The sequence below is a fragment of the Denticeps clupeoides genome, chromosome 20 (assembly GCF_900700375.1).
Source record: "Denticeps clupeoides chromosome 20, fDenClu1.1, whole genome shotgun sequence".
NCBI lineage: Eukaryota > Metazoa > Chordata > Actinopteri > Clupeiformes > Denticipitidae > Denticeps > Denticeps clupeoides.
In genome coordinates, this window is record NC_041726.1 from 10,923,224 (window position 1) to 10,937,950 (window position 14,727).

Consider the following 14,727-nt stretch of genomic DNA (forward strand, 5'->3'; position numbering starts at 1 on the left):
CTCTGGAATTTACATGAGCCATATTTGATTAAACAGACTGACTGAACGTTTCTGTGGCTAGTTAGTCAATTTTAGCGCATGTTTTTTATTGATGTGCTTGCATGTGTTCAACAGGAGCTGAAATGCATATCAGCAGAAAAGCGCCTTGTCCTGGACACAGTCAATGAGGTGAGCAGCGCCCTCCTGGACTTGGTGCCGTGGCGTGCCCGCGAGGGCCTGGACCGCCTGGTGGCAGATGCCAACCAGCGCTACCGCCAAGCTGACGAAACAATCACGCAGCGAGTGCAGCTTGTACAGGCTGCCATCCAGAGGTCGCAACAGGTAATGCACTCACATGCCAGTTATCTTGTAATAAATATTTTGTTATTCTGTAGAACAACTGTAGCATTTAGAAATGAGTTATTAGTTTTTGTTATCTGAGCAATATGAGTATTATCGCAACTACTGTATAGCAAAGAAACTTTTTTTACTTACTTAATTAGCAATAATAGTGAATAGTTGAATGAGTCAGTCTGAATATACTATATGAATCCATTCATATTAACATTTATCCATAATATTTATACTTAACACTCTAACTCAATCATTGACAGCAGCTATGTAATACTGTTTATTTTTCACAGATTAATTTAAGATTCTGATGTACATTTTGTTATTTGGATGATTCTGTTGAAAAATGTGGTTTTGTTTATATAGGACATTCTAACGTTGCATGTCCTTCCCTATCAGTATGAGGAGGTGGTGGATGCAGAGCTTGCCTGGCTGGGCGAGACTGAGAGGAAGTTGGCGTCTTTGGGACCCCTCAGTCTGGAGCCTGATGTGACCGTGGCTCAGCTGCAGGTACAGAGGGCTTTCAACATTGACATCATTCGCCACAAAGACACGGTTGAACAGCTCCTGAAGACACTGGACGACATCCTGGAGGCCTGCACTGACCAGCAGAGGGATGCACTGAAGGTAAATAGGAGCCAAAAGCAATAAAGTCCTGTGTATATAATATTAGACTAGCTATAAGAAGCGTATTATGGGGTTTTAAGAAACTTCATTGTTAACAGTTATCAGCTGTTCACAAAACATAATAAATGATTCAAATTTAAATGACTTGTGAATTAATAAAATAATTCACAGAATAAAATAATTCAGAGGCTGTAATTATTCCCTCCCCTTCAGACAAAGACTGCTTCTCTGAGCACTCGATACGAGGCAGTGAGCCATACCCACTCGGAGCGTTTCTCAGCTCTTGAGCAGGCCCAGGTACTGGTGGCTCGGTTCTGGGAGACGTACGAAGAGCTGGAACCTTGGCTGGGAGAGACTGAAACACTCATCTCCCAGCTGCCTCCACCAGCCATCGACACAGAGACTCTGCGGCTTCAGCAAGACCAGATGAGGGTGAGGTTGATAAGGAGGACCCAGAAGCGGGTAGTCGTGATTGCTGTTAAAAAGTATTTTTTAAAGCAGTAATGACAAAACAGTAGGCGAAAAAATAGTAGCTGATTATTTGTTGAATAAATGGCAAATTTGTTTGATGAGTGAACAATAAGATTAATTCTATTTATTTTTTTCAGCTCCTAAGAGAGTCCATAGCCGAGCACAAACCCCACATTGACAAGCTGCTGAAAATTGGCCCTCAGATGGCTGAGTTGAGTGCCCAGGAGGGGGCGATGGTGAGGCAACGTTACAGCGGCGCCGAAAAACGCTACCTGGCAATCAAAGAGGAGGTCAAAGGTCGTGCATCAGCATTGGATGAGGCCGTGTCGCAGTCTGCGCAGGTATATGACACATTTTAAACTCCATAGTCTGCTGCTTTTTCCAACTACAATAGGGCACAATTCAACATTAGATATTGTATAGTGTATCAATTTTAGATATTTATGTAAATTGATGTTAAATTAAAAAAAAAATTTTTTGTATACAATGTTGCTTTTTAGACATTAAGTGTCGCTGGTTTGAGACGTGACTGTTTCTGGCGTTGAGCTTGCTGGCTTGTTTGCATGCTATTGATCTAACACACTGTACTGTTTCTCCACCCCACGTCCCCTTCCTAACCCCAAACCATTTCCCTCCTGCCACCTGAAATCCCTCTCCTCATTCCCCTCACATGCTTCCCAACCCTGCGGCATCAATTTCATCCATCCATCCATCCATCCATCCATCCAACCATCCATCCTGTGTGTGACCCACCCCATCACTCATCCATTGCGGATGTGCTGTGCTGTGTGTATATATGTGTGTGTGTGTGTGTGCGTGCACTCACATACCATTGTCTCCACTGCATCACTGCAACTCACCACAACTCAGCTGGTAGAGGTAAGAGTGTCTTTGCCCCCTGTATATTCACACAGATTTTCACACACTTACATACACAGACTGAATGAAAAAATATCAACCTAGACAGTAGTGTCTGCTGCCTAGACCCCTGCACATTATATTTTGCCTTATTGATAACTCTTCAGGCATGAACACACCTGCAGACAAGTGATGCAAGTTGTTACCTGCCGTAGAAGAGGCCTGTTGTTCCCCGTTTGAAACTAACATGCTGATTTATTTCTCCCTGTGGCCCGTGGTCTTCCCCCTCACTAACAGCACTGAGGTTTTAACTCCTTTTTTTTATTATTTTTTTTATTAAAGATAAAATTTAACCAGTCCCTCATGAGACAGAGTCGCTGCTCGCATTTTTTATTTTTTTTTACCAAAATATTCCTCCGCAGTGTCCAGACATTTCGAAAAATTTAGTGAAACTACAGCTGCAGTGTTTTTGGAAATGGACCTTGAGATGGCAGCCATGAATTACAGCACGCTCACATTTAGAATGTGTTTATTCTACACATTCTTTGGGTATTACAGCATTCAGTAAGCCTCAGTGCAGCAGCAGACATACAGAAGGAATCTGTTGAATTATGGCTGCACAATGAATCAAATATTAATCCTACTTTGCTGTCCAAGTGTTGCCATTATGACCTATTTTAAAATATAGTATCAGAAGTCTATTCAGCTAGTTTACACAGTAGGACATTTTACTCCCTAATATGGATATCATCCATTGTTCATACTCAATTCAAATATGCAGTTAGTGAGGATACCACATTGAGGATAAAATAAACACAGATATAGAAAGGTGCGTGTGCATCACAGTTAGAAAAACTATAGTTTGTCATGTAAGACTGACATTTTTTTATTAGAACCCTATTATTTGGCCTTTTTTGGGGCTAAATATACTATTATGTCACAGTTTCTGATGTATTTATTAGTATACAGTAGATCCTAATGCATCTCAAAAATTTGAATATCATAGAATGAAATCCAATAAAGCATAAAGGTAAACCTTTGGACCAAGAGTTGACTGTATAAAAGAATATAACTTCCTGAAGTTTATTTTTTTGTATCTTGAATCTTATTGACAGCTTATAGGTCATTTTAAAGGTAAAGTATTACTGTATTTCAGACTTTCATGCGCTGTGAACCATAAGCATTTTTAGAATTCATTGGTAGCCATTTGTCATATCATTAATCAAATCTGTTTAAATGTCGGCGTACTCATGTTCTCCTTGGATGCATGTGGATGTGAGCAGAAGAGATTCCCATTTTTTATTTATTTGTTTTAAATTTTTTTATATAAACTCTCGGTTTGTACTTGAGCTCCCCAAAGAGACGCGTGTTAATAATGATCTTCTCTCAGTAGCCTTCACACCTTGCCACTTTTTTTTATTAATCAGTTCCATGATAAGATGGACCCCTTGCTGGAGACCCTGGAGGCAGCAGTGCAGAGGTTGAGGCAGCCCCCACCTGTGGCGGCCGAGGTGGAGAAGATCCGGGAGCAGCTAGCAGAACACCGGGCTGCGGGACTGGAACTGGACAAGCTACTGCCCTCCTTCAGCGCCCTGTGTGCCCGTGGGGAAGAGGTCATCACCAGGGCTTCTCACGATGACCCTGCTGCTCAGGGTAAACAAACATCAACAGACATCAACTGTTGGAGTTTACACCATACAGACAGCATTCATCATTTTAACCATTTGGCCCAAATTCAGTTTTGAGATGTTTTGAGGATTTCCTGTCTTGCTTTTTCTCAGTGGTTCGTTCTCGTCTCCTGCGTCTGCGCTCTCTGTGGGATGAGATCCGGCAGCGTGCAGAGGAGCGTGAGGCCAAGCTGCAGGACGTTCTGGACCTGGCCGGAAAGTTCTGGGCCGACATGGCCGCACTGCTCAGCACTCTGAGGGACTCCCAGGACATTGTGAAGGATCTGGAAGACCCTGGAGTCGACCCCTCGCTCATCAAACAGCAGATCGAGGCAGCAGAGGTCAGTGTTGAAACTGTCCAGCTTCAGAATATTTAATGCCAATTATACTGGAATAACAGTTTCTAGGGACTCGTATTGTACAATAAATTCACAGAAAAACATGCAGTGGTGGGAAAATCGGGATTTGAACCGGAAACCTTCTGATTACGGGACCACTTCTTTAACTGCTAGGCCACCACTGCCCCAATACTAGTACTGATGTGGCAATGAGGTAACAAGTATGGTAGTAGCCTAGTGGGTAAAACACTCGCCTATGAACCAGAAGAACCATACTACCATACACTTACTACCATTGTGTCCCTGAGCAAGATGTCTCCAGGGGGACTGTCCCTGTAACTACTGATTGTAAGTCGCTCTGGATAAGGTCATCTGGTAAATGCTGTAAATGTAAATGAGGTGGCCGTCAGCGGAAGATTTTATAGATTCATATAAATATTATTTATTTCACTCTCAGGCAATTAAGGCAGAAACTGATGGTCTAAGGGAGGAGTTGGAGATTGTCCGCACACTGGGAGCCGACCTCATCTTCGCCTGTGGGGAGACTGAGAAACCTGAGGTCAAGAAAACCATTGATGAGGTAAGAGTATGGTCTAGTCAATGGTGACTAAGTGACCGTAGGGGGATTTTTCATTTTGGAATGGCTCATTTATTTTGTATTCCTGCCCTGTCCCAGATGAATGGTGCCTGGGAGGGTCTCAATCGAACGTGGAGAGAGAGGATGGAGCGGCTGGATGACGCCATGACTGCCTCTGTACAGTTCCAAGATGCATTACAGGTCTCTGTCACAGCTTGCTTCACTTTCGTTACATCAAAAGGATACCAGTTACATGTGTAATGATGTTCTAACCAGTTCCTCTGCGTCTGGTCTTGTAGGGCATGTTTGACTACCTGGACAATGCGGTCATCAAGCTTTGTGACATGCCACCTGTCGGGACAGATTTGAGCACAGTCAAACAGCAGATTGAAGAACTCAAGGTGCAAATCATCCCGAAATGCCAGATCCATTCCACTGGCACGTTCCCACGTTCTCAACCCTAACTGCCTTTCTGTTTTCTCTTCCTCCCCGATGAGCAGCAATACAAAGTGGAGGTGTACCAGCAGCAAATCGACATGGAGAAGCTTTGCCACCAGGGGGAGCTATTGCTGAAGAAAGTCACCGATCAGACAGACAAGGACATGATCCAGGAGCCCCTGACTGAGCTCAGGCACCTCTGGGAGAATTTGGCGGACAAGATCACCCTCAGACAGGTCAGGACCAGTATATCCTGTTAATTACTGTAGATTAGCATTATATTGATTAGTCAGTTACATTTACAACAGAATATTAAATTTTGTAATATTCTCTTCCTTTCCCTTCTCTCGCTTAGCATAAACTGGAGGGGGCGCTCTTGGCCCTGGGTCAGTTCCAGCATGCCCTGTCAGAGCTGCAGTCCTGGTTGAGGCACACTCACACCACCCTGGACACCCAGCGACCTGTCAGCTCTGACCCCAAGGCCATTGAGATTGAACTGGCCAAACACCACGTATGTGTTTTACTGTCCTTCCTAAAAGTGTCATCAGAGGCTGATTGATGACAGGCCTGTCTGTCTGTCTGTCTGATGTTCAGGTGCTGAGGAACGATGTTCTTTCCCATCGGGCTACGGTTGAGACAGTCAACCGTGCTGGCTCAGAACTGCTGGAGTCCAGTCCCGGGGACGAGGCCAGCCACCTCCGAGACCAGCTGGACGAGCTGAACCGCAGCTGGGAGAACCTCCTGCTGAAGACAGAGGAGCGCAGGAAACTTCTGGAGGCTGCACTGCAGCTGGTAATTCATTTTTTTTAATAAAACCTTGAAAAGATTAAGAATTAATCTAAACCTGTAAATTACTGTAGATTATCATTATCCTGTTATAAATGATGAGGGTTAAACCAGAATGCCAGAATGATCATCTTAACGGGCCCAGTGCTATTCAACGAAGCAGGGCTGTGAACTCACCGCTGCAAGATGCATCAAATGGATCATCATCATGTCTAATTCATCTTTGTGCAGGCGGAGGGTTTCCATGGCGAGCTGGAGGAGTTCCTGCAGTGGCTGAGGAGAACGGAGAGCCAGCTGTCGGCCGCCAAACCCACCGGAGGCCTGCCGGAGACTGCCAGGGAGCAGCTACAGCAGCACATGGTAACTAACACCCACGCACCCGTTCACTGCGCCGCTGCAAACCTGAAATCACCATGACTCCGCAACCTCAGACCTTCATTTAGTTTGAAGTGACCTCGATGGCCAATAGTGCATCTGCTGCAGTGGAGACATCTAAGAATCACCGTGTGTGTCCGTGCGCAGGAACTGCAAGAGCAGCTGGCGCAGCGGGGTGAACAGTACCATCGGCTGCTGGACCAGGGAGAGTCCATGCTGCTGGCCAGAGGAGGGGAGGAGGGAAGTCCTGGTGCCACCCAGACCCAGCAGAACCTTGCACTGTTGCAGAACAAGTGGGCCAGCCTGAATAGCAAGATGGATGACAGAAGGGTATGTGAAGATTTTATGATAACCAGAAGTGGCCCTCAACATGTTTAAGGTCTTTTTAACACATCATATTATATTTTTCCTTTGTGCTTTGCAAAAAACTTGTTATTTGGGTTTTTGTATCTCACCTCAAAATGGTGAAAGTAATTTCCTTTCTGGATAAATGACAGTTGATAGATATTTAACAATAAAATTGGAGGACGTGCTTTTACGATTTTTTTTAAATTATTCAAAAAAATTGTGGTTTAACATTTTGCTATTGGGAGTGAAAAGCAAATTACAGCACTCTTCCTTCCATTCCTTGACCATAAAATTTTGGTGGCTCCAGGGGAAGCTGGAGGAGGCGGTGGCCCTGGCCACTGGGTTCCAGACGTCCCTGCAGGACACGATAAACTGGCTGACCCAGGCAGAGCAGACCCTCAACATGGTGCAGCCACCCAGCCTCATCCTGGACACGGTGCTCTTCCAGATCGATGAGCACAAAGTGAGTGAAATGTCGACAAATTTTGGTTTCTTTAAAATAAATCAATATTAAATAATGGTGCTTTGCGTAACAAATGGAAAGTTATTTATTTAATTTCTTTTTTATTTGTGCCTGAGCAGGTTTTTGTGAATGAGGTGAACACCCACCGGGAGCAGGTTCTGGCTCTGGAGAAAACTGGATCACAGCTGCGCTTCGCCAGCCTCAAGCAGGATGTGGTGCTGATCAAGAACCTGCTGCTGAGTGTGCAGGCGCGCTGGGACAAGCTGGTGCAGCGCTCTCTGGACAGGGGCAGACATCTGGATGAGGCGCGCAAGAGGGCCAAACAGGTGCGAATGACCACTTACCTGAGCAAGATGTGATAGCGTTTTACTCTTTAATAGCTAGACGTCCTGTATTACCTCACTGGAAAGTCCACTAGTGTTCCAACTACATCACAGTGGCTTAGAAAAACCATTGAAAAAATTGCACCTAAAGAAGGGCAACCAAAAGGTTTTATCATAAATGGCAACCATTCAGTTCTAAAGTTACTGATCTTCAGGAGATTCCAGATTAATGTGTGTGTGTATGTATATGCACATGAATATTGTCTTGGCTGTCTTATCGACTTTATTCTCACTTTATTCTCACTTTATTTATGTTTATATACTGTGGAAGTTTGATGGAGCTGGGATGGGTTATGGGCTTTTTTTTTTTTGTTCAGATTTAAACTTTAAAACATATGTTATGTTTGCATAACATTGATATTCCAATAAAACAATGTTGGCAACAAAACAAAAAAAGATTTGCTGTGAACATATGCTCTTGTGCAGTTCCATGAGGCGTGGAGGAAACTGATGGACTGGCTGGAGGAAGCAGAGAGCCGCCTGGACTCTGAACTGGAGATCTCCAATGAGCCGGACAAGATCAAAACACAGCTGGCCAAGCACAAGGTTGGTCTCACTCTTCACACACATATCTGCAAATCACTGCACTGGGCTGCTTCACAAAGGATGCAAAGATGGAAAAGCTAAGAATGTATTAAATGCTTCATTCAAATTCTGTCTATCTTATATGTTTATCATTTTTTTGGTTAACAGGAGTTTCAGAAGGCACTCGGCTCCAAACAGCCCGTGTACGACACCACAGTCCGCTCTGGGAGAGCCATGAGGGACAAAGCCACCTTGCCCACCGACACTCAGAAACTAGACAACCTCTTGGGCGAGGTCCGAGACAAGTGGGACACCGTATGTGGGAAGAGTGTGGAAAGGTAAGCGAGGAGTCCGGAAAGGCCTTTCTGACAGATTCTAACTAAGTACTGGTCATTCATTTAAGACTATGGCTTAATACTATGAAACCATAATCAAGATCACAAGAATTGGCAGTGACTTTTACTAAATTACTGTTTAGTCATTTGGCGATAAGGAATGGATTATTATTATTATTCTGGCACGTCTGGGTTTACCCTGTTTACGCTCTGAATTACCTTCAGGCAGCACAAGCTGGAGGAGGCACTGCTGTTCTCGGGTCAGTTTGCCGAGGCCCTGCAAGCTCTTGTGGACTGGCTGTACAGAGTGGAACCCCAGCTGAGTGAAGACCAACCTGTCCATGGAGACCTGGACCTGGTGTCCAATCTCATGGACTCACATAAGGTACTGATGTACTGAAACTCATTCATGGTCTAATTAAGGTAGCTAAAAGCAAAGCAGCCATTAAGCACATCTGATATGTGATTGAGCTCAGTGTTAACGAAGGACAGAAATTACTCCTCGTTAGGCCATTATGTTAATTGCTGGGGTGAAACGTGTTCCTTATGACCTCTCCTGTTATGCTAACACAGGCCTTCCAGAAGGAGCTGGGAAAGAGGACCAGCAGTGTTCAGGCTCTGAAGCGCTCAGCACGGGAGCTCATGGAGACCGGGCGCGATGACACCGCTTGGGTCAAAGTTCAACTGCAGGAGCTGAGCAACCGCTGGGACACAGTGTGTGCCCTGTCGGTCTCCAAACAGACCCGCCTCCAGCATGCACTTAAACAGGTCTGTTCCATATTTGAAGTGAACTGATAGTAAGGAAACTGAATCATAACCTAAGGGTTGCGGGTTCATATCCTGAACACACACTGCTCCTCGGGCGCCTTTCTTGGTGGCCCACTGCTCACTAAATGTCACATGACAAAACCGATCACTTTCATTGCAGATTGTTGACAATTACGTAATCTTATTTTGAACTTAAGTGCTTGTATTATCTTGTATTTTTGTGCAAGTTAGTGATTTTATTGCATACATTTTATTGCATTTTTTTAGTAGCGGAAATATAGAACATGGATCATCCCATGTCATTCCTTCTATTTTTGTTCATGTTCCTCTCTTTAGGCAGAGGAGTTTCGCGGAGCCGTGCAGATGCTGCTGGAGTGGCTGTCGGAGGCGGAGCAGTCCCTGCGTTTCCGCGGCGTCCTGCCTGAAGACGTGGAGACCCTGCAGGTGCTGCTGCGCACCCACCGGGACTTCATGCAGACGGTGGAGGAGAAGAGGGTGGATGTGAACAAGGCAGCCGGTATGGGGGAGGCCATCCTGGCCGTCTGCCACCCGGACTGCATCACCACCATCAAACACTGGATCACCATCATCAGGGCACGCTTCGAGGAGGTGTGGTCCCTCTAGCAGAGTCCTTCAAACTATGCAATAGGTTGCCCCCAGACATCAGAGCTTGCATTTGTGGTGTTTACAGGTGCTGACGTGGACCAAACAGCACGAGCAGCGCCTGGACACGGCTCTGACCGAGCTGCAGAACAACGCTGCTCTCCTGGAGGACCTGCTGGCGTGGCTGCAGTTTGCAGAGGCAACTCTCATCCAGAGAGACATGGAGGCCCTGCCCCAGGACATCCCCCAACTCAAAACACTGATCGGGGAGCACCAGGTTGGCCCGAGCTTATTTCTTATTCATTGTTCATTGCTTTTTTTTTCTCTTTCCTTTTACTCACACACACTGTTTTTTCAGGCTTTTATGGAGGAGATGACCCGGAAGCAGCCTGACGTGGACCGGGTGACCAAGACCTACAAGAGGAAACCAACAGAGCAGCCCAGCAGCCTGGCAGAGAGGAGGGGAGCCCGTAAGTCATTGCCACCTCCAAACAGTTACAAGGTTTAGGCAGGGTTCACATGAATTCTGCAGAGTGGCTGAGTCCTGCGCTAGAGTCACATCTGCTCCAGGATGATGAAATTTGAAAGGAGCGGAATAAGTTTATTAGTTTACATTTACAACATTTATTAGACGCCCTTATCCAGAACGACTTACAATCAGGGACAGTCCCCCTGGAGACACTCAGGGTTGAAGTGTCTTGCGCAAGGATACAATGGTAGTAAGTGGGGATTGAACCTGTGATTTTGTGGTCTGCTGGTTCATAGGCGAGTATCTAATCTACTAACACCCCTAGACAATCCAAATAGCCTTTTTATGTCAAATTTATATAAATCTTTAATAGTAATGTATTCTCCTACATGCATATTTGTCTTAAGGGAAATAACACTTAACAAATGTACAATTTAAAATGGAATAAAAACCAATCAAGTTGTACCAGCAATATCCATTTTCTATCACAGGCAAACACCAGCAGCAACCACAACAGCAGCACACTCCAGTGCAGGTAACCGGGGGCAACCCTCGCCTGACGCAGCTCTGCTCGCGATGGCAGCAGGTTTGGCTGCTTGCACTTGACCGTCAGAGGAAACTCAACGATGCCCTCGACCGGCTTGAGGAGGTACGCGTGGTGTCCGCCCTCATTGCGACTGAACCTGCTGTCGCTATAACAGCTCTTCACATCGGCTTCTGTGTGTCTTTTCTGCTCTTCAGCTGAAGGAGTTTGCAAACTTCGATTTTGATGTTTGGCGTAAGAAGTACATGCGCTGGATGAACCACAAGAAATCTCGCGTCATGGACTTCTTCCGGCGTATCGACAAAGACCAGGATGGCAAGATCACCCGGCAGGAGTTCATTGACGGGATCCTGGCCTCCAGTACGTCCACCTGACCCAGGTCTGTCCTCTGGATCTTACTGCGCTCTGTTATTTAAAAAAAATCATTTTCCCTGGCAGAGTTCCCCACCAGCAAGTTGGAGATGACTGCCGTGGCTGATATCTTCGATCGCGACGGTGATGGTTACATCGACTACTACGAGTTTGTGGCAGCCCTGCACCCCAACAAGGACGCCTACAGACCGACAACTGATGCAGACAAGATCGAAGATGAGGTCAACTAAGAGTCTGAATGATTTTTCCGCAAAATTCCAAAATGTGGAGATTTTTATTTATTTTATTTTTTATTTTGTCTGTTTTCTGTGTCCAGGTTACTAGGCAAGTGGCGCAGTGTAAGTGTGCCAAGAGGTTCCAGGTGGAGCAGATTGGAGAGAACAAGTACAGGGTGAGTACAGAGCAGTAATAAAGAGCAGTAATAATACAATAAAAATATTGTATATAGATATGTTGTTTGTTAACGATTCATGCCATAATGAGGTTAAAGGTGCCCATAATCTCCGCACTACATCACATCGGCAACCAACTAATGACCTCAGCAGTAGTCGCGTTCCCATTACAGACTTAAAAAAAGTGACATTTGTCGACAAATAAAACTTTTCTCCCCTCTCATGGTACGTTGCGTGATTCAATACAATGGCTAATCATAATTTACCAAATCTTGGCAGGTTTGTTGCCATAGCAACATGATATTTGTCATTTGTGCCTGGAGGTCGTGGTAAAAAGTTTCAATTCTTAGAATCTCATACTGCTATAAATTATTGATCTTATATAGCATGTGGCATGTTTTTTAGTAATGTGTGTCTTTGTTGCACATTAGGTATTTTCGTTTATGGATTTTGGCAGGCACCCTTATCTCCTGCTCATAGGTCATGTGACCTGTAAATGCATTTTTTCTGAATACGTCTGTAATAGTGCAAACAGAAATGAGCATGAGTTTTTCTTTTTAATCCCAAAATTCTTTTTCTGTACGATTTGACGATGGGGACGCGACTACGATCATGACCACTGCACATGTCTTCAGTGTGTTTATGTGCACACTGTCTCTACCACCGACATCATTACCATCTGGTTAATGATATTGACGACTTGACCTTACACTAACGCATTGCACGTACAGGCCCTGGATCCAGCCTGCCTCTCCTGATGTCCCTCTATGTGCTCTGTGTCCATCTCCGCTTCCGTCTGCCCATCCTTGTTTCCAACTGTGTGTCCGTGTGTGTCCTCCTCACTCACTTGCTGCCCATTGGCTCCACCCACCATCCAGCAGGAGCACTCTAACCTGGTTATGGCTAGAAGAGCAGAGCAGTGTACTGTGATTTTTAGTTGTCCCGTCAAAACTGTCCATAATCATATGGCTCAGACATACATTGTAATTACAGAAGTGCAGTTCAGAAGCCTCAGAAGAATGGTGATTCCTTAGGCAGCCTGACTTTTTCTTGTGTGCGTCTTGTAGTAGAGCAAATTCACTTTAGGACTTGTTCTGTCCATGCATATGATTTCACTTCCCCTCTCTTTGTTTCTTTCTTTCCTTTTTTTTTTTTATTTTTTTTATTCTTCCTCCATGTCTGCTGGATTTTTTGTAGTTCTTCCTTGGGAACCAGGTAAAGTTACCGGTGTGGCTTTTTTTGTGTGTGTGTGTGTGTGTGTGTGTGTGTGTGTGTGTGTTTGCCTTGAACCTATGAAATCTGCTCCCTGCTGCATCCTATGGGTGTCAAGTCCATCGTCTGGCATCATACAGGGTGGCTGTTTTCTGTCTCGTTGCCATTAAATTTTCCCAGAAGGCCGTGGTTCACTGAATTCTGCCCTGTGCCCAGGCATTTCCTGTTTTTGGCAGCGCCGAGTGCAGAGATGCTGCTCAAGTGTACCAGCCGGCCTCCCTGTGGGCACTGTTAGCGTGGGAGAAGATTTCACAGGCTTCAGTTTGTGATCTGCGGTGTTAAACGCTAACAGGATGCCGTCGACATGGAAGGATTTGATATGAATGGATAACAGTGATTTGTGGGGATTGGTTTGCCGTGGGATTAATCAGGGTTTTTGGGGGGAGAGCAATCAGCTCTGCCGAGACTAGTTACATAAAACTGTTTTACCATAATATGAATAATAATAATACATATTCTTTTTTAATTTAATGCAATTATGGGACATTTAGTATGGTAATACCTTGAAACATGGTTAATCTGGGATCTGAAGAATAGTAATCATAGTAGTGACTTCGGGCACTGTTTTCAAACTGACCGTAAGCACAACACTTCACGCTAAGAATGAGGCTTGTTCACTAGTAAAAAAGTGAGGCATCCTGTGGATTTACATAAATGGATAAATGCTTGGTTGTTATCCGTAGGATAACTGGTTGCCGTTTAATTATTTCTGTCACCGAGAACACGAAAGGATGTTGAAAATGGGAGTAGCCTGATTGGCTGCTCTCATGAATGCTTCTTCCTCACACAATCATCCGAATGTGACATGTAATGTTGACGTAATTCCTGAGGACTTCTTTAATCCCTTACTGTGCTTTGTGCAAGTTTGGAAGCAGTGCCCTTCATTGCATGTGGGTTACAGCATGGATTCGTGATTTGGTGGGAAATTGTGACATGACGAGAACATCTCGTTTATATCAGCGTGACACGTTTTTGTTGCTCTGTTTGGTCAGTTTGGGGACTCGCAGCAGCTGCGTCTGGTGCGCATCCTCCGCAGTACAGTCATGGTCCGGGTCGGAGGGGGCTGGATGGCTCTGGATGAGTTCCTGGTCAAGAACGACCCATGTCGAGGTGAGTGGCACATGCACACCTTCGGTGAACACACACTACTACTACAGACCCCTGGAATCTGTCTCCCTGTTATTCTCGCTTTTTTTCCCCCATTCCATTTGATGTGTGATTCGTCTCTTCATCTCTCTTCCACTCCCTGGATATGTTTGGTTTTGCATTATATCCATGGCCCGTCTCTCGTTCCCATCATATCTGTTCTTCTCTCTCTCCACCTGTTGATGAGTAGTGCATGGTGCATGTTCCTTAGTTCTCTCCCTGCCTCCCTTTCTTCCCTGCCCCTATCTCTCTCTCTCTCTCCCCAGTGCAACATCCAGGACTTAAAATCCTTCGTTCCGACTCCAGCAGCTCCATATCATCTCGTATAGGTTGGGTCTTCCTCTCTCTTTCTCTTCATTGGTTTATTTTTTCACATTCACATGTTTCGCTTTGTTTCCTCCTTGTTCTCTCTTGCACCTTCTTGTTTCGTCTCCTGCTTTGCCATGCTTTCACTAATGGTGTGAGTTCGCCCCGTTCCTTTTCACCAGCCTGTGTGCCAGTCTCACTCCCCTGAGGGCCACTCCTGCAGAGGGCCTTCCTCACAGTTAAAATCATAATCACCCCAGCTCACTGCTGTGTGTTTTTCTAAAGACGTAACAGACGCTGGTTATTGTATATCTGCAACTGTTGGGGATTAGAA

General features: G+C 45.1%; 1 protein-coding gene across 23 annotated transcripts in view; it reads left to right on the forward strand.

Annotated features, from left to right (window-relative positions):
• macf1a (microtubule actin crosslinking factor 1a) overlaps nucleotides 1–14,727 on the forward strand; it is a 131,809-nt gene that overhangs the window by 112,019 nt on the left and 5,063 nt on the right. For 11 of the 23 annotated variants that reach the window (XM_028963287.1, XM_028963289.1, XM_028963290.1 and 8 more), the window contains 31 exons: nucleotides 115–321; nucleotides 730–957; nucleotides 1,171–1,389; nucleotides 1,566–1,769; nucleotides 2,299–2,307; nucleotides 3,714–3,939; nucleotides 4,068–4,294; nucleotides 4,749–4,871; nucleotides 4,968–5,069; nucleotides 5,168–5,269; nucleotides 5,369–5,542; nucleotides 5,662–5,817; nucleotides 5,901–6,098; nucleotides 6,324–6,452; nucleotides 6,615–6,797; nucleotides 7,123–7,278; nucleotides 7,398–7,604; nucleotides 8,088–8,207; nucleotides 8,355–8,524; nucleotides 8,747–8,906; nucleotides 9,095–9,289; nucleotides 9,626–9,898; nucleotides 9,981–10,169; nucleotides 10,251–10,362; nucleotides 10,853–11,010; nucleotides 11,103–11,265; nucleotides 11,344–11,498; nucleotides 11,594–11,668; nucleotides 12,867–12,884; nucleotides 13,934–14,051; nucleotides 14,354–14,416. In XM_028963287.1, coding sequence (XP_028819120.1) covers nucleotides 115–321; nucleotides 730–957; nucleotides 1,171–1,389; nucleotides 1,566–1,769; nucleotides 2,299–2,307; nucleotides 3,714–3,939; nucleotides 4,068–4,294; nucleotides 4,749–4,871; nucleotides 4,968–5,069; nucleotides 5,168–5,269; nucleotides 5,369–5,542; nucleotides 5,662–5,817; nucleotides 5,901–6,098; nucleotides 6,324–6,452; nucleotides 6,615–6,797; nucleotides 7,123–7,278; nucleotides 7,398–7,604; nucleotides 8,088–8,207; nucleotides 8,355–8,524; nucleotides 8,747–8,906; nucleotides 9,095–9,289; nucleotides 9,626–9,898; nucleotides 9,981–10,169; nucleotides 10,251–10,362; nucleotides 10,853–11,010; nucleotides 11,103–11,265; nucleotides 11,344–11,498; nucleotides 11,594–11,668; nucleotides 12,867–12,884; nucleotides 13,934–14,051; nucleotides 14,354–14,416 — 4,819 coding nt within the window. The remainder of the gene's footprint in view (nucleotides 1–114; nucleotides 322–729; nucleotides 958–1,170; nucleotides 1,390–1,565; nucleotides 1,770–2,298; nucleotides 2,308–3,713; nucleotides 3,940–4,067; nucleotides 4,295–4,748; nucleotides 4,872–4,967; nucleotides 5,070–5,167; nucleotides 5,270–5,368; nucleotides 5,543–5,661; nucleotides 5,818–5,900; nucleotides 6,099–6,323; nucleotides 6,453–6,614; nucleotides 6,798–7,122; nucleotides 7,279–7,397; nucleotides 7,605–8,087; nucleotides 8,208–8,354; nucleotides 8,525–8,746; nucleotides 8,907–9,094; nucleotides 9,290–9,625; nucleotides 9,899–9,980; nucleotides 10,170–10,250; nucleotides 10,363–10,852; nucleotides 11,011–11,102; nucleotides 11,266–11,343; nucleotides 11,499–11,593; nucleotides 11,669–12,866; nucleotides 12,885–13,933; nucleotides 14,052–14,353; nucleotides 14,417–14,727) is intronic. The other 12 variants (XM_028963298.1, XM_028963299.1, XM_028963277.1 and 9 more) reach the window with 5 other exon arrangements.